General features: G+C 39.5%; 1 protein-coding gene across 2 annotated transcripts in view; it reads right to left on the minus strand.

The window, feature by feature from the left end:
* Window positions 1–26233, minus strand: part of AIG1 (androgen induced 1) — a 233166-nt gene that overhangs the window by 155746 nt on the left and 51187 nt on the right. For both annotated transcript variants that reach the window (XM_027084815.1, XM_027084825.1), the window contains exon 2: window positions 12735–12890. In XM_027084815.1, the coding sequence (XP_026940616.1) occupies window positions 12735–12890 (156 nt within the window). The remainder of the gene's footprint in view (window positions 1–12734; window positions 12891–26233) is intronic.

Genomic DNA, 26233 nt, shown 5'->3' on the forward strand with positions numbered 1-26233 from the left:
AGTGGTTAGGCTTATTGGTATTAAAGAACACGAACGTGTCTCCAGTTTTGTATAGAGCAGGGGGTCCCCTGGCCACCCAAGGTAGCATTATAATCTACCTAGCAAGTCAATCCTTAGGATGCAAAAGAATGGATCAGACCATAGTAATCTGACTACCCGCCACTAATGTCATCCAATTACCACCCCCCAGCCCCGTGCCTTGCTTTTGAGTTCCCCCAGGATTCTTCTGGCTATCCTTTATCTTCTTCAAAGTTGTTCTGCCTCTAGGAAGAGCTTACAGAGACTCCAGCTGGCCTGACCATTTTTTTGTAATTATAAATTAATTATCTTTCTGAGCTATACTTCACTCTATAATCATTTAGCATGAGTTCATTTACTGAGAGAAGAATTCCTGTAAAAAAGACTCACAAAACTGAATGTTTGGGTCCTTGGTCCCAGGCTTTAATGGCATTTGAGTATTGTCGCAGCTGGGACACCCACAAATGGCCACCTCACTGCCTTTGAATTGCTATGGAGATAAGAGAGGAAGGAGGCTAAGGTTTTCTGTGTTTTGTTAATTTTTAGATTATACACATAAACAAACTAGGAAAACAGTGTAGCCAGTTCTAGCCATAGTTTGCAATGGGAAAAGACCTTTTGGAGAGGTTGGTGTGTTTGTTTTTTAGTATCATATCAACAACATACCAGTGTTCCTTCTTTTTCCCTCTACGAACAATTTACCCTTTAAATTTAGATCATCTCTAAATAAGACATTTGCAAATGAGAACACATGTTCGGTTTTCCTATTACAAAAGTAACAAACGCTTATTGTAGAAATTTGTGTGAATTTTTGTTTTTGCCTTTATATCATTCTATGATGATCTATGCTGTATAAATAAAGTGGAAGGAGTCAAAAAGCAAATCGTCATCTTTGGAACCCAAATGGCTCAAAGATGCGTGCATGCAGCCTGAGCGTCAGCAATCCGTCTGCCTGACAGCACTTCAGGAGTTTTTTCCTTGGCATTTGGTCTACCTGAACTCTCTGTCATCTGTTTAGGCCCCCTCTAGACCTGCTGACCAATTATGGATTTTTTTTTGGTTCAAGAACGCTTCTCGTCAATTAAGAGCCAGGAGGATATGCTAAACTAATTACTTTGAGGATAAGCATCTCAGGAAGGTGCCAAGATTGGGAAGAAACATCTGTTTTTAAGCTGTGCTAACAGAGCAAGGAGACCCAAAGAAAATCTACTTTGTCCAGATGATCCCCACCACCCCCAGAGCTTGCTTGCTTTCTCCTCCCTTACTCCATTTTTGCTTGGGACTCTTCAAGCACAGAGCAACAGAGATTTCTGACTGGGTCCAATACGACAGGCATTACTCTCTAGATAGGACTGAGCAAAGCAAGAAGCGGCTCTGATGGCCAGCATGGCAGCAGCTTCCCCTCCTCGGTGCCCCAGCCCTCTTGTTGGCATCACAGTCTGTAGGGATGAGTGAGCTTCCTATTGCCTACTGCCTCTTGTTTTTATAAGATCCCCTAATAGAGGGAGTGAAACCGTGTGAGAGCATTTAACAGAGTACCTGGTGTATAGCATTCAATAAATGTTAAATGAATTTGCCAGAAGGTCTGTCGAAGGTTTCTCCCCATTTTCCTGGCTTGCCTCATTTTTTCAAGATAAAGTACATAAGAAAGTTCCTCTGTGTATCCCGCAGTGTAATACAGAAGACACATCGAATAGGCAAGATTATTTACAGGCGGCATTTGCTGAATGATGTTGAGGCCCAGGAGGCTGGGCCACTTTGATTAACTGATGTACCTCAGACCACCTCAATCTTGTTGAAAACAGGAGGGGGGGGATAAATTATAAATTTTAAAAGAAAAGCAAATTTGACAGAAACCTCTCTCTTGATAAAGCAGAACAAAACGGCTCTCGGGAATTCCTAGTGAGGCACCTCACTGGGCAGGCACAGTTGATTCGTTAGGGTACCCATGCAGAATGTACTGGATCGTCTCTTGCCAAAAATATTCTTTTGCAACTGTGTAGCTCTGAACTATGCCTTCTTAGAAACCCAGAGATGATTTACAGATGATACTAGATACATTTAGTATCCATTTTTTAAAAACGTAGCTAATTCTACTGATAATACCTTATTTTCACATCTTAAAAACCAGTACATTGGGTAAAATCCATGGTGGCTTAAATCTGTATCCAATTGTTGAAACAAGAAGACAAGGCAGGAAGATGTACTCTCCTTGCCAAAATTCGTACTTTGTAAACTGGCCTGTAAAACTGTATGAAACCACTGGCTCTATGGTGCCAATGAAATAATATATCACAGAGAAACAATAATAAGCACAAATGAACAGGCTTTGGCTAAACAGCCTCAAGGAAAAAGATAAACAGTGACTTCTGAGCCAGATTCTGCATAAGCCCCTTTCTCATGTTTGATGCACTGTCCTAAATGAGAAATTGTGGTCAGCTCGGAGTTCACGTACATAGCTGAAAGTGTCTATCAGCTGAATGACGAAAAGCAAAGCTGGAAAAAAAAAAGCAAAGCTGGGTTTGGTTTGTCAAAAAGTTTAGAGTACTTGCAAAGAGCAAGCACTCCATTATCAGAATGATTGGGTTCAAGGCCAGGTTGCACCATGTCCTAGCCATGGACCTCAGGCAAGGGACCTGTAAAATGGGAACCCTGTCCGCCTAGCAGTACGACAGAAGCATCTTCTGTGAAGAGGGAATGATGGACATTCCTACCTTTGGGGGCTCTGAGGATTAAAGAAACAGAGCACAGCCCTTAGTGTGGTGTCTGACCCCCAGCAGCACGTAGTAGGAGCGAGCTCTCATTCATAGACTTTTCAGGCTCTTGAGGTGCTGGTGGGTTTTGCCACTATGGGAAGGGAGACGGCAAGAAGTTTCAGAAGGTGTAAATGGAACTGCTCGTCCCCAGGCTGGAAACAAAAAAGAAAGGTGACAGCAAATGCCTCTGCGTATGTAGTATCTTCTTTAGGACTCTAAGGTAATTTGGGAGGGAAGGGGGTACAGGTAGAATTTCTGAATAGTCAGACAATAATGTTACCATATTAGTGAATGTAGGGGCTGTTTTCCTTTGTTGACTCTGCTAATATTGACAGCAAACCCCTGGGCTCCTACGTATTATTTTCTAGGCATTGGGAGCGCTGAGGCTCTTTCTGTTTTGTTATTTGTGTTGGTATGAAGGCAGCCATTCTAATTTTGTAGTTGATTGTTAAGGCAAAGAAAGGGGAGGGGCCCTCCTTAGGATTAAGTGGGCTGAGGTGATAAAAATGGGCAGAGAAGACTCCTCTCCATTCATGCCTTCCAACCTTGGCACACCACTAACTTCTGCTTAGGATTCTTTCCTACTTCACATCCCTCCCCAGTTTCCCCTTGGTGAATAACGAACAAAGTGGTAGGGAACTCACTGAAGCATAAAAGCAGATCGGGACAGAAGGGCTCCTCTGGTTCCCTCTGAGACACAGCTCCCTTCATTTTCCTTATGTTGCACCAGACTTTGGCCACCACTGCCCAAACTGCTGGTATGTTTGTTCCCTTTAAATGAAGCACAGACCTAACCTACAGGATAAAGGGACATTCTGAAGAGGGAAACTTCTTGGAAAGGTTTCTTCACAAGCACTTAGGAACAGTGGGCAGGGCAACAGGGCCACCTGTGAACTGTGGCTACACACGTTCTCTCCCCTCACCATCTCTCATCTTCCCGTCTTCTCTCCTTCCCGCCTTCCTGCCTGCGTCTCTGGGAAAACGTCTCCCAAAGCCAGAATCATGCCTCAACTTCTGTTCCTAGGACAGTTACAAAAAGGCATGATGAATGAAAGTCCTATCCAGGACTGGCTCTTTGTAGTAAAATAGGCAAATCATTAGCATAGTAATTGCACAACAAAAAGTTAATACGTTCTGTGTAGGTGGAAATTCCACTAGCTCCTTCCTTGGGGGAAAATATTCCTTTTGATATCGGCTGCTTTAACACAGCACATTTTGATCCAGATAAAACAGGTAAGAGTTACCTCAAAACGCCCACAGGGACTGTAGTAATTTCAGGAACACCCCTACAGCAAATTATTGTTTATTTTTCTATGAAGAAGGAGATGCTTGTGGTAGAAGGATGGGGTGGGGCAAAGGTAAGAGAGAAAGAGAGACAGAAACAGAAGTAGAGAGATAGGTAGGGAAGGAAACATGCAGAGAAGGAAGACAAAAAATGAAAGTGTTCCTTTTTTCTTTCCTTTTCTTTTTTTTTTTTTAAATCAACAACTAATACTGCATCTTGTTCTTGGTCCCCCAAACAAGGGCATACAAAAGATCCTGGTTTCGGGGGGGCGTGTCATTTTTTTTAAAATAAATTTATTTATTTATTTATTGCTGTGTTGGGTCTTCCTTGCTGCACGCGGGCTTTCTCTAGATGCGGTGAGCGGGGGCTACTCTTCGTTGTGGTGCGCGAGCTTCTCATTTTGGTGGCTTCTCTTGCTGCGGAGCACGGGCTCTAGGCGCGCGGGCTGCAGTAGTTGTGGCTCACAGGCTTAGTTCTCTGTGGCATGTGGGATCTTCCCGGACCAGGGCTCGAACCCATGTTCCCTGTATTGGCAGGTGGATTCTTAACCACTGCGCCATCAGAGAAGTCTTGGAGGGGTCATATTTTTGAGAACAAGAATCATATACATTATTAATGTTATTGAATTAACATTATTTATGTTAAGTGTTAATAGTAGAATTAATTAACAAGTCTACTTTTTTCTCCATTACATATTTCAAATACATATCTTACTTATGTATATAAATATGGGAAGAAGATATCTTCCTTTTCTGAGATATATTTGTGGCCTTTTTGCCTAGAGAGAGTGGGAACTCCGTGAGACGGTATACAGAACACGACAATTCTCTACGATTTCTAGGGGACTATTATTAAAGGCAGATTTGTACTCACTGAACCTGGTTGCTAGACTAAAGCAGGGCTACCTCTGACAAATTTCATATGGAGTTTCAGAAAATGAACATAAGCCATTTAGTCAGTTGTGTAACGTATGTGATTTTCTTTGAGAAGAACTTCTTCAAACGTCAGATTTAGACAGTTGTTCATGATAATACTGCTGAGAATGCACCAGAAAATGGTATTGGCAGAAAATGAATGGAAAAAATTTGCCTTTCTTGGCTAAGATAAAAAATGTCTATGATTAGTTTCGTCAGTTTTACAATATCTATTTCTTATATCAACATAAACAATAAATAACCTAAAATTCTATTAGTTGTTATTTACTTTACATTTAATTATTATTCTCAAAATTTGTTACTTATAATATTTCTTGAAACTAGTGATTTTGTTTGGGCAGCAGTGTGCCTAACTCATGAGGATAAATCATAATTAATTGAAGTCCTCATGGTGACCTCATTCCCTTCGTCTCCTACTTGCTTTCCCAGCATTCCATGCAGCCAGTTCTAGCCATGTGACAGTCAAATGAGATGCATGGGGAAACTGGCTGATGGAGCTTCTGGGAAAGGTTCATTGGTACGATGAAGAGACAAACCCTTAGGGAGAGCTCCCTTAAGAGTGTCTTCCTCTCCATGCCTTGAACATGGGTGCAAAGCATATGAATGTTTGGTGGTTCATCAACCCTTTTGAGATTGTAGGTAGCATGTTCAAAGACAAAAAGCCAAGACTCTGGAGACAGAAAAGTGGAAAACAGAAAATGCATAAGCCTCAAATGACAATACTGAGCAATACAGCCCGGAAACTAACTGCTTATAGGCTTCTTGTTTATCTTTATTGCTTAAGCCACGGCTGGTTGGATATTCACTCAAAAAATACTGAATTATTTACACGTTGCTTCTGATGCTTGGGTTATAGCAGTAAATTAGACACACAATCTCCCTAACCTCATAGGGCAGGTGTCAAGTCAGAGAAGACATACAGTAGAAATAAAAGAATAAACATATAATGTGCCAGGTAGCAGTAACAATGAAGGAGAATATAAAGTAAGTTAAGGGCATACAGAATGATGGAGGGAGGCTGATTTATAAAGGTTATTCACGGAAGATTTTCTGAGGTGGAATAATTTGAGTAGAGACCTGAATGAAGTGAAGGAGTGAGCCAGGTGAATATCTGGGGGTGTTCTGTTACTTGCAGCTGAAGAGTATCACTAACTTACACATCCAATATGTTTTTTAGTTATTCTTCAAAACAGAGCTCCAATATCATCATTTCTGGGAAGTCTTCCAGGACCTCCCACTCAGTAAAACCAATCCTTTCCTCTTATGGGCTACTTCTGTACCTGCGTGTGTTGTTACACTCATCATGTTACCTTTTAATTTACTTGTTGATATGGTTTATAAAGTCACCTTCTCTAAACTGGGAGACCCTGAAAGGCAGGATCAGTTCTTAGTGACCACTATACGGCTCCTGGCACTCAGTACCTGCTACACCTAGCAAGCTCCAGGTACCTGCAAATAACTACTGATTTGACTAGAACTTCTGTCCTTTGAATGTTCTGGATATAAATGTGTGGTTTTCATTGTAGAGTGATTAAAAGTAGGCACCTACAGTAAAATTTCTGTCAAAGTGTGGTTATTTTTTGTGTTGAAGATATCTGTCTTGCAAGCTGACGTCTCTGAGTTGGCATGAATGTGTACGAATTAAATAGTTCACCAAGGCAGAAAATCTTTGTTTTTCATTTAGGAGAGAAGAATATATAAGATGGTCAAGAAGCAACCCGGTTCTCTACTGGGTACATCTGTCTAGTCATATTATGCCCTTGGTCTTTGGAAAAGACATTCAAAAAGGTGAGTTTAAGACAACTCACCTAGGTTAGGTTATGACAGTCTTCGGAACATTTTTCAGAAGACTGAAGAATGGGATGGGAGGTAAAGGCTCCTTTTGCTAAGGAATGAATGAATCCTCATCTCCAAACCTCCCCTTAGGCAACTCAGCTCACACTCATTTCAGCACAGGGCAAAAGCCTATGACTGACTCAACCCCAAATGAACTGGGTTTAACCATAAAATATGACCTTGCCGATATTTATATTTTTAACTTCAAAGGTGAAGAGAAAGAAAAAGGGCATTTGAAGAAACTTATAACCTCAGTGAAGGCTTAAAGAAAATAGAAAAGAGTTTGATTTTAGGTACCTGTGTGAAAATTTAATAAAGAGAGGATCAGGAGATATTAAGTGTATTAAATCCCAAGTTTCCGCTTAATATCAAAACAGAAAGAAAAGCATTTGCTTTTGTTTACAATCTCAAATAGAATCAAATTCCCTTCCTTTGTGTGTTACATTAACAGACATTAATATTAGTAACTAATATTCATTACTAAGTTTGCTTTCCATTTAAGCCAATCTCTTACCCCTAAAAATCGGAAATAAAAATAATGTTTTCTTAAATCGTAGAGGTATGACAATCTACATTTATATGCATCACAAAACTTTTCTGAAGGATGGCTTAGAGTTAGCTAGCATATCAATAAATGAAGACTTTGAGGAATCTCCTTCTGAAAATAATTGCTAGATACGTTTGCTTTGAGTGTGCATCTGAAATTTCAAACTCCATTTTCCACGTTTCCTAACGTGATTATAACACCAGAAAGAGTTAACAAAGAGCTTTGAGACTCAACTCAGATGAAAAGCTCAAATTCCAGAAAAGTTCATCGCGGCACATGCTCGTTTGCTCAGGACACCCTGGATCCCATCCTAGGTTAGAACAGATCCAAATTTCCAGGACCTTCTCAGACCCACTGCTTCTTTACTGAGACAGGTACATCCTCATCTTCACCCACCCATCAAGGTTAGCGAAGCAGCAACCCAGCATCTGCTCTAGGGTAACCCAAGTGAGACCAGGCACAAAGGTGTACCGGAGAGGTGGTGAGATCTGATTATGTGCGTCACGCAGCTGAGCAGCTGTGGAGGAACGGGATGCACAGACTCGAATTCATGGAGAATATCTAATTGTTCTTCGTCGTTCAATGGGCTGCTTGGGATAGCAGTTGGAGACACAGTTGGGAGTTTTGAAAGAGGCAATTTCATACTCATCATACTCATTGTGTGCTACTCTTTCTCTTTTTCTCTTTTTGGCTGAAAGCCTCAGCGTTAGTCTCCTAACTGGAAGAGTATCTGCCAGCACAAAAGTCAACGAACTCACAGGAGACAAAAGACATTCTTGGTTTGATTGCTCCTAATAAACTTCAGTGCTTCCAGACCACATAATGTCATAGAATTATTTGTAATGCTTCTTTAAAGGGGGGGACAGCGTTCAGAAATGAACTGCACATGGTAAGAAGAGCCTCCCAGGGGTTATCCCTGCAAAAATGAGCTGCAAGGCTTTGGGAGTGGTGGTGGTTTCCGGCCATTAGCGTTACTAATCAAGGCCAGCTTTGCATTTACGGGAATCTACACAAATCAGGATGATACATGCTATGTTCACTCAAGCAGACCTGCCTGATTTCTTCAAGGTTACCCTGAAACAAAGCCTTAGCCCAATTATCTTGGATTGGAATGCTTCATTATTTTAATATATCCTTGAGAGAGAGAGAGAGAGAGAGGAGAGAGAGTACATGAAGTAGACACACATCAGGTCCATGGGTCACAAAATCATATTTAGTGCTTCATGCCCACATAAAGCAATTACTGTCGGCTCGTTACTAGAGGAAGCATTAGTGGAGAAAATACAAATCCTAGATAACCTACCAGGTCTTTCTTGCTGCCATAGTTACAGCTGAGGTGAGAGAGAGAGAGACAATGGGAGTGCCAGAAAAGCTCGGGCCTAAGAGGTCTCTTTGGGAAACTTTGAGCAGACGTGATACATTCAGCTGCCATTCCGCCCTCTTTTTATGCCCATTGCCTTTTTGCCCTGTACCAGGAAGCAAAAATAACATTGCTTTGCCCCCCGCAAACTTGTGGTTGACAAACAGAAGGCATGGAGCTGAGGAAACCAGGAGAAGATGGCAGAGGAAGTCCTCTGTGAGGTTGGCAGTCACTAGGCAGTCAGAGCCTGGAGGTCTCAGGGGACCGACCACAGGCTTCTAAGTGGAGCCTCTGTACCTTCCTCCTTAGAATGCTTGAGCCATGCCCCAGGCTCTCTGGGCATAGTTTGCCCTTTAGGATCTTGACTGTGTCAACCAACATGGTACAAGCTGTTTAATTACAAATGTTATAACCAATCATTTGCACACATAGGCATTCTTACACTACAGATCCTACAGGTCCTGGGCATTACTGCTATTCCTGTCCTTCTGATATAATGAACTCTTTGGGCCAGGCACCTCCCTCCCAGGCCGGGAGCCACAGGAAGAGTAAAGACGACACCACTTCAGGTGATTCCTAATGGCATTGCTTCAGGAAGGGTACATACGTTAACAAGGAAGAAAATCTTAAGTGGTAAAACTACCATGGAATTCCAGACCCTACTGAGCAGCTGGGGGAGATGGAGGAGTTACAGAAGTCATAGCAACGATTACGGCTCGGGCTTCCCTGGTGGCGCAGTGGTTGAGAGTCCGCCTGCTGATGCAGGGGACGCGGGTTCGTGCCCTGGTCCGGGAAGATCCCACGTGCCGCAGAGCCTGTGCTCTGCAATGGGAGAGGCCACAGCAGTGAGAGGCCCACGTACCACATTAGGGCTCCTTGGAAAGGAAAGCTGGGAAATAACCATGGGGAAAGATAGGCAAAAATCATTAAATTGCATGTTTTAATGCAAAAAATATTTTGGATAAAAATGATTATAAAGAACCAAATTCATATCCTCTGTAAATATGACTTCACAATAAAATTAATGGGGTCTAGGAAGAAGGCATTAACAGCTTTTTGCCTCAGTGAATTTCTGTGCATTAGAGTGAGAAATCAGGTAAACAGATGCAAAACATCAAATGACAGAGTAAGGAACAATGGAAAATGTAAGGAAATTATGGGCCAGGATTCTTCTTAATATTAAAGAGAGAGACAGAAAGAGAAAAAGAGAGGAAGGAGTGGGGAGGAGGCTCCAAAAAGGTCAGGAAAAATAAAAGGCCAGTGACTGTAAAAGGGAAAATGACTCATAATAACAGGGAAAATTATGAAAAACATAAATATTGACTATAAAATACCAGTGGGCAAGAGAAAAATAAGAGTTAAAGAAATCATTGAAACCGCATATCTCTGATTCATTATTTGTTCTTTAAATTCTTCTGTGAAGCTCATCAGCTAGGAAAGGTATATTATGTGATGAAAATATAATATTATGATTTCTGGCTTAAAAAGGGGGTGAAATTAAAGGCATTATTACTTCTCTTCCCTCTTCTAAAACACACAGAAAACAACAAAAATTGTGAGGCACAAAGGAAAATATCAGATGTAATCAAACAAACAAGCAAACAAAAAAGGCTCCCATTCTTTTACAAACCATGAAGCATACACACACGGGCTGAATTCAGGAAGGATGCTGAAAGCTGACAAGTATCTCAAGTCTCAAGCAGGAGCAAAAAGTTTTTGGCTAAAGTAATGTCATAAATGTCTAAAGGGCATATGCAATGAGCCTTTGGTGAGAGTGGCAAGACATACAACTGAAGCTCACAGAGACACAGTTTGACACCACATCACAGAAGGGGAGGCAGAGCTAAGAGAAATGGTTAATATTATATTCCTATTTACCTTTGTATTGTGTTATTATTATATTCCTTCTAGCCAAGGAAGACTTCCAGAGTCAGTGACATGCCTATGGAAATTCCAAGGGAGTAAGGGGACTTCCCTCGTGGTCCAGTGGCTATGACTCCACGCTCCCAATGCAGGGGGCCTGGGTTCAATCCCTGGTCAGGGAACTAGATCCCACAGGCTGCAACTAAGGGTTTGCATGCCACAACTAAAAAAACCCGCATGCTGGAAATAAAAAAAAAAAAAAAAAAAAAAAAAAAGAAGAAGAAGAAAAAAAATTCCAAGGGAGTAAGCCAGTAAAAAGTAACAGAAAATATACAGACTTGGATTTTCTAGATAATTCTTTCATGCAGAAAGTTTAGTCTTTACAGTTTATACCAATGGAAATTTTCTCTCAGATGAGTATTCTGATAGAAGGTGTTTGCATTTTATAAGGCAAGTCCAGAGAAGGAAATATCAAATGTATTATGTAAAGCATTTAACTCTGTTATGTTAAGCAACAGAGTTTGAGAGATTTGGTAGATGGCTTCAATCTGAGCAACTATCTAGGTTTTCAGAGGGTAAGGATGAGGAATGAACAGAGAAGTGTGACCAGATTACACTACTCTCCTTGTGTTGTTGTCAAGAGCTGAGGGTTACTTAATCCGAGAAAACACAACTCAGTACATAGAAAAAGCAATTCAGTGATAGTCTGGGTGTCCACTGACTGGTCTTAGAACAAGCACGTAGAGGTTTCTGCCAGGTATAAATAAGAGTCATTGGAAGGATTTATTTTTTTTAAGTTTTTTTTTTTTTTGGCTGAGTTGGGTATTTATTGTTGTGTGCGGGCTTTCTCTAGTTGCAGTGCACAGGTTTCTCATTTTGGTGGCTTCTCTTGTTGTAGAGCATGGGCTCTAGGCAGGCAGGCTTCAGTAGTTGCAGCATGTGGGCTCAGTAGTTGCAGCACACGGGCCCTAGAGTGCATGGGCTTCAGTAGTTGTGGTACGTGGGCTCAGGAGTTGTGGCTCTCAGGATCCAGAGTGCAGGCTCAGGAGTTGTGGTGCACGGGCTTAGTTGCCCTGCGGTATGTGAGATCTCACCAGACCAGGGATTGAACCCGTGTCCCCTGCATCGGCAGGCGGATTCTTAATCACTGAGCTACCAGGGAAGTCCTGGAAGGATTTAAAAAACAACTTTCTGACTCTGCCTACAGAGGACCTTGGACTTGGTACATGGGTTTCTATTTTTCCCGAAATCAGGTGGCCAATGAAAGCTCTGGATTTGAATTAGATAACACACTCTTAATTGTTCTCACAATTTACAAGCATTCTCTCATTCTTCTCCTGGCTATACACAGGTTAAAATCTATAGAATCTCATGGGGCCCCAGCCCTTTAAAGAAACATGGTTTATGTACAGACAATGGACGATTAACAGATCTGTAAAGGAAGTTAAGCTAAGGAGGGAATCTAACTGAAAACAATGAAAATCAACGAAGCCAGAAGAGACCCAAACATTAAGCAGCATTTACTTAAGTGATATTAGCTAATGGCACCGCTGGGTAAGTGAAGAAGCATGAGCTAATACTGACTTCCTCTCCCAAGTTCAAAACTACCAGAATGGTCACAGACCCACGGAACATACATTTCAAGTTTGGGCTGCTTAAGAAACGGCTATGGGTTGAACTGTGTCCCCCTAAAATTCAGACGTCGAAGTCCTAACTCCTAGTGTCTCGGAATGTGACCGTATTTGGAGGCAGGGTCTTTAATGAGGCAATTGAGATTGAATGAGTTCATTGAGGGGCTCTGGTCAGTATGACTCGGGTCCTTTTAAGAAGGGGAGACTGGGAGACGGATACACACAGAGGGAAAAGCATGTGAAGACACAAGGAGAAGGAGGCCCTTTACAAGCCAAGGAGAGGCCTCGGAAGCAATCAAGCCTGCAGACACCTGGATCTCAGACTTCCAGCCTCCAGAACCGTGAGAGAATAAATTTCTGCTGCTTAAGCTACTCAGTCTGACGTGCTTTGTTATGGCAGCCCCAATACGGAAGCCTAGAATGAGCCCTTTTCTCCCTCTTAGAAGTCTGATGTAAGACCCAAGTTTCCTTCGTGGTTAAATGCTTTTGTACGTCATACTCACAATCCCAACAGGAAAGGCCAATACAGCCAGCATCCAGTCCCGGAGAGAGATGAGCTTCTTGAGCTGCCTCTCTTGTTCTTGGCTCCCACTTCCTCTAGTCAGGAGACTGGAAAGATCGGTCAGCACACAGATGCCAAAAAAGACAGCTTGAATAACCTGGAGGGAGACAATGATTGGTATTAGTCAATAAGATCGAAAGAAACCCAAGCTGTAGGACAGCAAACAAGCTACACCTCTGCAACATGACACAGGGTAAAAGAGGATCAGATGCACACTTCAAGAGCTATTAGCCCTGCAAACCGAAAAAGAGTCAGACATTTACAACTTGCTACCATAGGTGAGAAAATTCATCTTAAAAACACTGCTTCCATTTTTGCACACCTAAGGACAAATGCAAAACATGCATGGACAGAAAGGGGTATCAGTTCTCAAATGACATGTCCCTTATTTTAAAACATCACATCTGTGGTTTAGTAATATTGACTAGTGTGATTTAACAAACATCTAAAAAGTGCAAAGAAAAAGACTTAAAAAAGATCAGTAGGGCTTCCCTGGTGGTGCAGTGGTTAAGACTCCGCCTGCCAATGCAGGGGACACAGGTTCGAGCCCTGGTCCGGGAAGATCTCACATGCCGCGGAGCAACTAAGCCCGTGCGCCACAACTACTGAGCCTGTGCTTAGAGCCCGTGAGCCACAACTACTGAGCTCACGTGCTGCAACTACTGAAGCCCATGCACCTAGAGCCCGTGCTCCACACAAGAGAAGCCACCGCAATGAGAAGCCCGTGCACCGCAACGAACAGTAGCCCCGGCTCACTGCAACTAGAGAAAGCCTGCATGCAGCAATGAAGACCCAACACAGCCAAAAATAAATAAATAAAATAAATAAATTTTAAAAAGATCAATAATAAACGAGACAATTTAGTCTGAATGTGAAGAAACCTTCCTATGATTTAATCTCTTAGAGTCAAAATTTTTTCTACCAAAGGAAGTGGTAGAAAGCTTCTAGAGTCATAGAGAAATCAACTGAATACAATAATCAGGACTGAAATGGAGCAATTTTCTGTTGTCAAACTTGAACTAAATGACCTCCTTCTCAGGTTTTCAATCTTTATGAAATAAAATCTGTCCAAAGTAATGTAAACTTAGATACCCACACCATTTTCCCAAATAATGTACAACAACCACTTGTACATTCCCCAATCAATTACAAATTGAATTACTGACATCAGCTATGTTTACTTGGACTATCACAGAGAGAGAACATTGAAACGCTAGAGCCCAGTTATTTGTGAAATTCCTAAAGTGGGGGTAAAAGTATTGATGATCCCTTGCCTCGAGTGAAGGCAGGCAGCATACTGTAATACAGCTTGGCAGATGATAATTCAAATTACGGAAAGGGCAGAAAATATATTCCCTAGGCTCAAAGTCATACCCATTTAGCACCAAGAATAGATTCAGGGGAATTTTTCTGATTTCGTTTACAAGAAATAATTTACTGATGATTTATTTGTAAAAGATACAACTTTACTCATTATGTTTAGCAAACGTAACAAAATAATTTTTTTAGTGAATTACCATCTTGGCAGTGGAACAAGTCTGTGAAAGCTCTGTTCCTTCCTGAGGCACAGAACAAAGGGAAGAAGGACCCTCAAAGTTACCCTCAGCAAAGCACTGACATACTCAGATGGTTAAACTCTTATCTTAGCCACTTTGAAAGTTCCCAGTAATGGAGATTCCACCACCAGTTTTAGTCAAATAACCAAAAATCCTGCAGTATTTTTTACGTCTAATACACCAGGCTCTTCTGGACTCAACAGATCCTGCTATTATCAGTCATTCTTAGTCAGAATAATGTTCTATTCTTCTTCATAATTTAGGCTATCTTTTGCCTTCAATGACGTAAGGGTTCTTGCTTTTCTACAACCAGAAAAAACAGAGGAAAAGTTAAGGCTGCCACCTTGAGCATGGCACAATTAAAGTGTTGTCAAGAATCATGCTGTGATGACCAGAAATGATTTAAATGACTCAGAGAATAATTTCCTACTTGGGAAAATTTTCCATAGCACATCTTACGACTTTAGATGTTAGATCTTTATGTCAACCCTAATGGGGGTTGAGAAACTGGAGTGGCCATACTGGGGAATAATAATCTCTATGACAATCTGGCAGTGAACATATTAAAAGGTGTCCTACCTGATCGATAACCAGGGAAATGCAAATTTAGATAGCATTTCTCATCCATGTAACTACTCACAATTTAATTCTGAGAGTACCAAGTATTATAAGGATGGAGAATAACCAGAATCCTTATGGTGGGAGTGCAAATTGGGAAAACCATTTTGAAGAACAATTGGCAATATCTAGTAATTTAAAGATGCATATACTCTTTTATCTAGTGACTTCACTATGAAGTCACATTTACATGAAAGTTAAATTTAACATTCATTGCTTCAGAAAAATGGCACAATCTAAATATCTCTTAATAGTTGACTAGATAAATAAATCATGCTATAGTCACACAATGGAATTCTAAGCACACATCAATTTTTCATTCTCACAACAAAACACTAAACAAACAAAAACGGAAACAAAAAATGCTGCGTATTGACACCATTAAAATAAATTTCAAAAAATGCAAAGATAAATTTAAAGATGCATGTATATGAAGTAAAATATGAAGAAACACACGGAATTAATAGCAGTAAATTTAGGTACCTCTACAAGGAGGATAAGATTGAGGAAAGCACACAAGGGCCTCAACTATATCAGTATTTTATTTCTTAAGTTGATTATTGGGTATACAGAAGTGTAATCAAATGCTGAAAATCTGTGAAAAAGAGGAAATCTTGAAAGTCACTACAGAAAAAAGACATCATGTACAGAAAAGTAAAGATAAAAATTATCTCAGACTTCTTGTATAAAACAACACAAGCCAGAAAACAGTAAAATGATATCTTTAAAGTGCTTAAGGGGGAAAAACTGTCAAAGGTGAAAGACATTTTCAGACAAATAGAAGCTGAGAGAATTCATTGCCAATAGCCTTTCACTATAAGAATGTAAAAGGAATTGAGAATATGATACCAAATATAACTTCAAATCTACACTAAGCAGCGACAGTTGCTAAAATAGTAAATATGTGGATAACTATAAAAGATTTATCTTCTAATTTGTTTTAATTTTTAAAAGATATTGACTATTTAAAGCAAAAATATAACAATATACTGTGAGGTCTTAAACATAGTTAGAAATAAAATTATGACTATAATAGTACAAAAGACAAAAAGGAATGGAAGGCATACTGCTGTTGAATTCTTAGTTACATATAAGGTGGTATAATATTATTTGGTAGAAGACAGTGATAAGTTAAAGATGCATATAGTAAACCCTAGAGTGACCACTGAAACAACAAATTTGGCAAACAACATTTGCCAAATTTAGAAGATTAATGGTACTATGAAATCTTATACTTCTCTACAGCTGATTCCTTTTCTTACTCTTTTTATCCACTGGTGTCATCTAACACAGCAGCCCCCTCACTATTACCTGTTGGCTACCCTGTCACTGTCTGTAGGTCTCTCCACTGGCTCTCCCCTGCTTATGACCACAGTATGGCCGCCATGCCTGAACTGCTGTGGAAGACTTCCCCAAAGTGAGTATGTGGAAATCAAAGAAAGGAGGTACCCAAAACAATTTTCACCTGATTTCCAAACATCAGGAGACACAGAGAGAATTGTTGGGTTTTGTTAGGGTTGGTTTTTGTTTGTTTGTTTTTGTTTTGTTTTTTTAACACACACTGGCTAATCCTCAAAATGTAATACCTAAAAATTATGGAACAGGCCATCATTCCCTGCAGAGAAGCAAGGATTGACTTTTGGTTATTTGCTAGTTTAAGAAGCAGTTAGCCAGAACTGTTAAACCATTTTAGATTTCTGCTACTTTGTTAAAACTTGATTTGAGCTGACAGGTAACAAATCACATTAGAGACATTTTACTCTTTTGCCTATATATATCATGTTGTCCATTGTAACTTAAAATTCATTAAGTTAAGAATGTGAAAGTCACATGGAGATGCACAAGTGAATCTTACGTAGGATTACCTTGAAGCATTATTCAGCCCCAGCCATTCTGCAGAGCTGGCATTTCCAAACCATCAACCCAGCATGACACATATACACCATCTGGCTTTGAGTTCTTAGCAGGCTGGTTGCTCTTATTATTTTGTATCATCATGTGTAGAAATGAAGTGGTCAAATGTACCATATCTCTCCAAGAAATATAAATAGAAATCTATCAGAATGAAAAAAAAAAAATCCCAGGATATTTTTGAGTCATTCTAGCATTTGCTCCTCTAGAATGTTCTCTACTGTTTAATTCGCTCTGCATCTTCTCTCCGCCCCCTCAATTCTCCCTGTCAGAAATCACAACTTGTTTACTGAGTCATTTTAGGTTTAGGTTCATTTCCACAAATGTGGAAATGTACCAAAGTTCCATTCATAGCTTTATCTTTTTTACACGAGTTGTTTTTATTAAATTAATTTAACACTATTTTCCTTTTTTCTCTGGAATGCACTAAACTATTACAATTCTGTTTGTACTAGAGGGCAAATTCATTAAATTTCTAACATTTACTCCCAAACATATATGATATAGTTTATCCAGAATGGGTTTTATTTCACTTCACTAGGTCATCTTCGATATCCTCATTTATATGTAATTGTACCAAAGCTACAGTCTATATATCAAGTTATATCATTACTTCAGTTGTTAATTTTTATATTTCAGCCTAATTGGCCAAACTCAGGCAAGAACCAAGGATGCATCAAAATAAGAAAAGCAGCACCTTAAGTAAGAAATGGAATCACTATTTGTATGAATTTTTAAAGACAGTACAGCTGTCTTGACCTTTGGGAGTAAGATTTCCAGTAACTTGTATCTATCACAAACTGCGTTTTGATTATATTGTACTTTCATAAGATTAATGCAAAGAGTACCACAGTGTTTGTTTTGAAGATTTTGCTTAATTTAAAGTTAATTTTAGACACGGCAGACAGAGGAAATAAGAAGGCAGAACTCTGAGGGGTGGCAATGAAATTGGAGTGACGTGGATCATGGAATGAAGGAAAACTGTGGAGAGAACAGATGGGAAAAAGGCAGTGAGATTTATAGGTGTCATAAGGGAAGGCCTAAAGGAGTCTTCTGTATGAGGACAGAGCAAGGGGAGATGATACAGAAGAAATGAAAAATCTATCTAAACTCTTTTGTAATTAGTGTACAATATTATGTATAGTAAATGTACATGTAATCTAGAAAAGAATAGTAGAATAGAAAGAAAGGAAAGAGAGAGAGAGAGAGAGAGAGGAAGAGAGAGAGAGGGAGGGAGGGAGGAAGGAAGAAAAGAAAAGAAAAGAAACGTGACGCATGCCCATGTAACATACATGGATGTCTTGTATCTGTGTAATTTCTCCTATGCAGAAGGGTGAATAACACATTTGGAAAAATGGTGTGAGTTGGAGGTCTTCCTGTATCTCACACAGTCATATATCATGTGGTACTGTATAGCATAAACAGTTATTTTATTGTCAGTTCATAAAAATTTCAATGCAGTTCTTGCCTAAAAGCAATCCATGGCAATTTGTGTGTTCAGTGAAGAGTGAATTTGACTGAAAGGAGTTAAACACCATGTTGAAAGAATACAAGAGCTACAAAATAGCAATACCATAACACACAATCTTCTAAGGGACTCCCCCTCCATTCCACAAATGCCTTACTTTTTAATACTGCGCAACTCCTTCTTATTATCAAGATCAAGAGTGAATCCCAAACGTATTTCGACACCAAGGGGCAGTGACTCAGTATGAAATCAGATGACTGAATTCTGCAAGGATTCTTTTGCATTTGCTTCCAGTGCCTTCCTTGACTGAGACATCTGAACATCTGTGGCAATACTACAGTATACAGTCCATCAGTTACATGGAAGCCATGATCAGTTACACGTTTGAATGTTACTCTGTAGAGAAATAAATGCATTTAAAAGCACCACAAGTTCTCTCTGCCTCCTTCATCCACTTAGACTATACCCATCAGATGTACTGCCTGGTGAATTTTCCGTTACTACCCTTGGAGAGAGTTAGCCTGAACAAGACAATACGGTTCTCTCACTCTAATGACTGTAACTTTATTTTTCTAAATCCGCCATTTAAGTGATGTGCTTTAAGCCCAAGCATTTTCAAGGAATCTTCACCACAAACATTTCTGAGGAGATGGACTCATTGCATCATCAAGCCCGTGGTTTTCAGAATGTGATTTAGAGTCCTTGCCCATGTACACAGACATTTACCTCATACTGCTCTATCTCATTACTGAAAATCGATGAGGTCAGCCATAAGTCACCACTGGCTAGCAATCCATTCAGACAGACAGAAAGAAAAATAAGCTTTTCAGTCAGAAATAATGCACTTAGATAAGCAGCTTTGGAAAGGAAAGCTTTTCCACAAAATTCGTTACAATATCACAGAATCATTTTCAATATCTAAGCAAGGAGAACAGTCATCTAAAGAAAACATTTGGATGTGCTTCACAAAGTGATGGGTGCAATCATGCCATGTTCCAGCACCATCCTGATAACAGCACTGCAGGGATCTTCCCAGAGATTCCATTCTAATCTGCAAATACGACAGAAAATTTCCCTCGGGTGTTTTCACGGTGCTACACTGACATTAGAAGTTACTCAAAACTTTTATAGGTTTAAAGATTTTTTTCAACTATTAGTATTAATCCTTTCAAATACTGAATTAAACACACCATTGATTTATTTAACAAATATTTATTGATTACTACATACAAAACACTTAGTAAACTACTAACACAGACTATTAAATGATTGTACATCGTGCGGCAAACGTGAATGTACTTAGAAGTGTCTAACCTCTAACTTAGTGGCACCTGCATTTGCTAAATGCACAATAACAGTGGTGAACAGTTGTTTAAAGAAAAAAATGTTGTAACTTTAATAACACAAATCTGTTCTGAAGTGCATTAAATTTTCTAACACTGTAAAATCGATTTTATCGGACTAAATTTTTACTTGTGGTAACAATTTACTGCAGCAGAAGATGATTTAAGTGCCAAACATAATCATTAAAGAGTTAGATAAATCTGAAACCTAAATAAAAAAGGACCTGAATTAAGACCAAATCAGATCTTAAGTAGTAAGTTGACATAGAATCATAACCCATGCACAATCTGTATATAACAAACTAAACTACATGTATTAAGAGCATATACATCTGCAGGTAAAGTTGTATTAATAAAGTCGATTAGGAAAACATGGCCCCTGTCCACAGACGTTTCTATTTTAATATTTATGAATCTATTGATTTTGATATAACGTTGAGTCTACATAAAGACTATGTCTGCCTAATTGTAGACAAATACTTGGCAGGGAACTGAATGGTTAAAATACTCACAAAAGCAGTTCCCTGTTTCTAGATGCTGCCTTCTGCCTTCAGAAACAGGGTCTTCCACACAAAGCTTCTGGATGGGCTCTGAAAGGTCTCACTCCCTAACAGATAATATTTTCTATTTTTAACTCAAACTGGCCATTGTTGTACCACATTAATTTGTTTAATATATCATTTTGAAGTTTACTGGTGCAGAGACTGAAAGGTATAAGATGAACCATTCTTTTCATTTCTATTCTCCACTAGTTCCTCTATGACTCCATAATATTTTGCCTCTAGATTAAGAGTATTTAGAAAATCCCAGGGTTCTTATAGTTTGAGAAAGTATGAAGCTAGTGCTGGAAGGGTCCTACCGCCAATCAACTCAAGTGCCAATGTAAAATCTAGAAAAAATGAAAGGTCTCTAAGACATTTTATAATTACATTAATGATACAGAAAAGTCTGATAATATCAATTGTGGAAGATGATGTGGAACAATGCTAGAGGGAGTATATTTTGGTTCAATCACTTTGGAAAATAATGGCATTATCTAGTAAAGTTGAGGATGCATATACCTATGAATGGTCTTATGTATGTCTCCTGGTACCTAGAGTATACAACATGGAATGAGAATGGAGTTTTAGGTATATGCTTCTGTCCTTCAGATGGGTATGAAATTTTTAAAAGTTAGAAGTGGTACTGTTATTAGGAAACTAAGAAATACATTACAGTTCTCAATTACTTAGGTAACAAAGTAAATACGACCATTACTTTCTTCACAAAGTTATCACCTTATGTTTCTATTGAGAAACAACCTATTCTTATAGCTTTAAAATAGTTGACCCTTGAACAACATGGGTTTGAACTGCCCGAGTCCATTTATACACGGATTTTTTTCAGTAGTGAATACTACATACTACATGATCCGCAGTTGGGTGAATCCACAGATGAGGAACCTTGGATACAAAGGGCTGACTATAAAGTTATACATGGGTGTTTCTATTGCATGGGGTTCGGCGCCCCTAACTCCTACCTTATTCAAGGGTCAACTGTAACTTAATGGACATAATTTTGAGTCATAACTAAATTGTAACACGATTTTCTTGTACTTTACAAACTGGTGACATTTAGAACACTGGATGTGTAAGTTTATGCTAGGTTTTATATTTTTTGTTGACTTTTTTTAAGTAGGGTAAGTTTAATATAAAGAATGATTAGGCTATCATAGGAGAGTATTAGATGTAAACAGAATGCTAGAGGGTGCCCCAGGGCTCAGGGAGAGTACCCAAGGAAAGAAGAACTTGGAAGAAGCCCCCTCCCCAAGGATGGGCTTCAGACCTCACTAGAGAAGGTGTGTTTGCAGCCAGTTGGATGGTGGAGAAATTCTCCACCAAGAAGCAGCCTTCCCAGGTAAAGGGGGCCTCTGCTGATGGGCAGGTGCACAAGAGTTGAGTGACCACTGTGGGCAGGAGACCTGGTGCAGGTGGTGCTCTTGTTGGAAGAGCTGCAGGGACTCCACGTTCCCTGCCTGTGGTTGGGCCAGAACGATACTAAATGTCCTTCTACCCACACAGCTGACCACTGGGGCAGCAGCTGGAATCAGTAAGTGAAGCTCCATCCTCCTGCAATGTTCCTTCAGTGCCCTTTACTGAGAAAGCTCAACATTATCCTCAATGTGAAGGAGAAATGCTTAAAAAGTTATGGAAGAGCAGGTATTATAGGGTGAATTTGGAGCCGAGAGACAATAGATATCTCATTTAATTCACCATGACTTCCCTGATATTTAATAGCGTTGCTGACAATATTTTAGTTATTCTAATGAAATGCTAAGAATGAGGGAAGGACATTTGCTTTTAATTACTCAGATAGATGGTCTGACCTATCTCTTGACTTAGGGTCATTTAATTATTTTATGCCACCTTCTATAGATAGTACACCAGGAAAACTGATGGAGATATTATTGTAACACTTTAAATATGATGCAACATTCAAAGTGGTCAAATTTGCTACTAATTTGTGGTACTTGTGTTCAAGGCTGAAGTGAAAAGGCTGAAGTGAAGGCTGAAGGCTGAAGTGAAAGACCAGAGCTAAAATTTGCATGCATATTGAAAATTAACCAATCTCTACCATACCTTTCCTATTCATATCTGAATTGTTTATAATGACAAAAAAAATCAAACAACCCAAATGTGCACAGACTCAACCATGGATAAACAGAGGTATTAAAAAAAAAATACAGCAGTGAAAATAAATTACCTAGAGTTACATATATCAACACAGATGACTGCACAAGCATAACACTGAACAATAAAAGCAAATCTTAAAAGACCAAAAAAGTATCACACTATTTAGATAAAGTTCTAAAAGAAATGAAAAAAAAACAACCCCACAATATTAGACCAGGGACACACATGTGGTAAAACTATAAGGAAAAGCAAGACAAGAATAACAATAAAATGCTACCTAGAGCAAGTTAGAGTCCCCCTCTCCCTGCCCCAATATGCATTTCAGGTCACCTTTTATTTTTTTTGCCACTTGATTCAAGTGTAATGAAATCATCATTAGTGTTGCTGTTTTATAAATGCCTGACTTTCTTGTAGACACATGGCGGCAGGGTTAGGTTTTAGTTCAATGTTGTATCCCTAGAGACTGGCACAACATCTGGGGTGTAGTATTAACACACATTTACTAATTACAGAATTAACGACAGTGGCAAAGACAGCTGAGTGGAGAAGAGAGGGGACCTGACTTGGGGCCAGTATAAGGATGGCTGGGAAATGCTGGGGGCCCTATAAAGAAGGAGATCACACAGCTATATTTCAACTGAGCTGCACTGTTTTATTACAGGTGTCCCCCGCTCTCCGAAAGTAGAGTGTTCGTATGAACCTCTCAAAAGCTGAAAAAGTAAAGCAGAGAAGCAATTACCTTAGGACACATCTTGCTAACAGATGCACAAAATAAACTGACATAAAGCACAGATGCTCACAGACACAGTTCAAAGCTATGGTGGCTTGATGCTGTGATACTGAATGTACTTCCAGGGGAAGAAGCTTGGCAATGCCATTCTCACTGCTCAGGAGCATCTATAATAACTCACTGTAAAACAAATGCTAAACGTTCTTTCCACTTTTCATCTTTTTTTCTTTTCCATAAAAGTGAAAGTCCTCTATGGATTTCTTTCAGTTAGGGAAAACAGGTACTTTCATAAAAGCCAAGTGGTGTACAGTGAGCTCTGGAAAATCGGGGGGTACCTGCAATTTTTTCCAGTCGTGCTCAGTGCCCCAGTCACAAGGCACGTAAACGGACCTAATGGGTATGAGCGTCAGCCAGGCAAACCCACAAGGTGCTAGGGCAGTGAGGGTGCCCGGAGCTGAATAACTAAAGCGCTAGATCACAGGGTTTAGAGTGGTTAGAGAAAAACAGGGGAGGGATACAGCATGAGCTATTTTTTGGCGGCGGGGATGAGTCACAGGTCCGGTAGGAGTGAACACGTTGAATGATGGGAGACTGTGATCCAAGAATGAGCTAGAGGTCAAGCTGTTCTCAATGACCAGCAGACCCAGGGATGGCTGTGGCAAGAGGATCCTGGGCTGTTATGATAAGAGTCAGGGGAGTTGAGGAGAAAAAAAGTACCGTGAGGAGGGAACTTCATGCACTGATGTGATTGTAAATGTCTGGGACAAAGAAAAATTAAAAAAGAATTTGGAACCAAAATGCGCAGAAGCATAGGTTCTAAAAAAATATCAGAGATAATTTAGAAACCTATCAATTAAGTGTATCAATATAAAATATATGTTTATAAAACAGTGAACAGCAACTGAGCGCCTTGCAGCAATAGAAATACAAGCAATGGCATTTTTCCTTTCAGTTACATTAAGGTAATACATCTTCTTTTGACTTTGTCACATTTCTGTTCTCATAAACATACAAAGTGTGTGTTTAAAAGCTAATAAATAGTAAAAACCCACCAGCAGCCAAGGCTGTACACGGACAGAACAAAAGAAAATAATGAATATACCCCATAAAGGGGTAAAGGCAGTCTCATCACTTTTATTGTGGATGGGATAATGAAGGAAAATCCAAAATCTTCTGGAGTTCCGACAGGTATTAATAAAAATACACAGTTCTTCTTCTAAAAACAGTATTCATCTGGAAACTTCTCCCGACAGATTCCGATTCAGTACCACCCATTAAGAAATCAAAATAAATTTAAAAGTATAAAATCAAGGAGAAACAGCCTAAGAGTTCCAAAAACTCAGAAAACACATATTTTATGTTGCTTCATAAGGTACATTAACTTTGAAAGCTAGCAATAATTTCCTCACCAGAATAACAAATAAATGAAAATAATCTGTTGTTGGTTAGAAATCAGAAAATATACTAAATTTTATATCAGGAAGCACACTAAAATTTATAGATGGCTGTCTTTTTTTATTTTTCAGGATCATTTTCTTAAAAAATAATTAATTAATTATTTATTTTTTAAACATCTTTATTGGAGTATAATTGCTTTACAATGGTGTGTTAGTTTCTGCTTTATAACAAAGTGAATCAGCTATACATATATATATCCCCATATCTCCTCACTCTTGCGTCTCCCTCCCACCCTCCCTATCCCACCCCTCTAGGTGGTCACAAAGCACCGAGCTGATCTCCCTGTGCTATGTGGCTGCTTCCCAGTAGCTATCTATTTTACATTTGGTTTTGCTGCATCCTTACATGGCAGAATGGTCAAGAGACCTCTGTGGGGTCTCTTTTATAAGGGTACTAATCTCATTCACTAGGGCTCCATTATCATGACCTAATCACCCCAAAGATTCCACCTCTTAATACCATCACCTTGAGGGTTATGATTTCAACATATGAATTTCGGGGGAGGGAGACACAAAAATTTAGTCCATAGAAAACGTAAAGTTGTAGTATGCTCACACATTCTGAAGGAAAAAATATATATACGTTTCATTCTTAACATTACATGGATGTTCAACTTACAGTCCATAAGTCTCTTGATCAGAATGCAGCAGCTGAAGGTTGATGTTTCAAACTGGTAAATGCTAGAAGAAATCACGTAGAAATATGGTGGGCAAATAACAGCTAAGCTAGCCATCTTTTCTGTTGTGACTGACATCAGATGCTAGAACTGAATTGAAAATCGTATCTACAGGTGTTCGTCAAATTATATCAAATTTATAGATTGGCCACGAGGAAGCTTATGTATAGTATATACAACATCTGCTTTGGCTATTCAAAAAAAATCCATTATTGATTTTGAGCCCAGGACAGAATATACTTTTGTGACAACAAAATATTATGAATGAAACCTCCCCAAATGAAGAATCAGAAAAATCTTTCTTTTTAGTGGCCTTCTTTTCCTTTGTTATGCTGTGATTGTGCTAATCACACCAAGCAGTGCTCTGAACAGGGTTTACAAGTGGGGACGAAGGCCTCTGCCCAAGACTCTTTATCTAGGTAGAAGCCTCAAATCCCAAACACTGGAGGAAGAAGGGATAAGCCACTTAGATAACTAAGTCCAAAGTGTTCATGAGCTGCTGCAAACACATAACTGTTTTCCCTTTATCTTAAGTGAAGGCTCCACAGTTTTGCAAAGCCTATCTTCCTCTGGGAGTATAGGAAGCATAGTGCTTCAGTGCTGTTCTCTTCCATCCACAGTATATGCATCTATCATGATCAGGACCAGCTGCCTGTGCGCTTTCGGATTAGTGGTTGTTACCCATGCGCAGAAGTGGATTTTACTCCACTTAACTCATAACTCAGGTATTGCTCTAGAGATGGATACATCTTGAGAGGGCAGCATATTATGAAAATTATTCCATACTTTTGAATTGCTTTGTCTTCCAAAACCTTTGATTTAAAGATATATGTGGCAGAGTTTATGACATGTTTGATATTTAAATGGAGCACATATGGGCAAAAATCTAAGTTGCTCTGGTAGCCAGCATGCTCCCAGACATGAGCTTAGAAATGTGTTACTAAGTGATGAAGAGAAAGTACTATGAAAATTCTTTCTTTGGAACACTCCCGAAGCTCCCTATAGGGG

Source organism: Aethalodelphis obliquidens, unplaced genomic scaffold (assembly GCF_003676395.1).
Source record: "Aethalodelphis obliquidens isolate GAN/ISIS:26980383/991018 unplaced genomic scaffold, ASM367639v1 scaffold3, whole genome shotgun sequence".
NCBI lineage: Eukaryota > Metazoa > Chordata > Mammalia > Artiodactyla > Delphinidae > Aethalodelphis > Aethalodelphis obliquidens.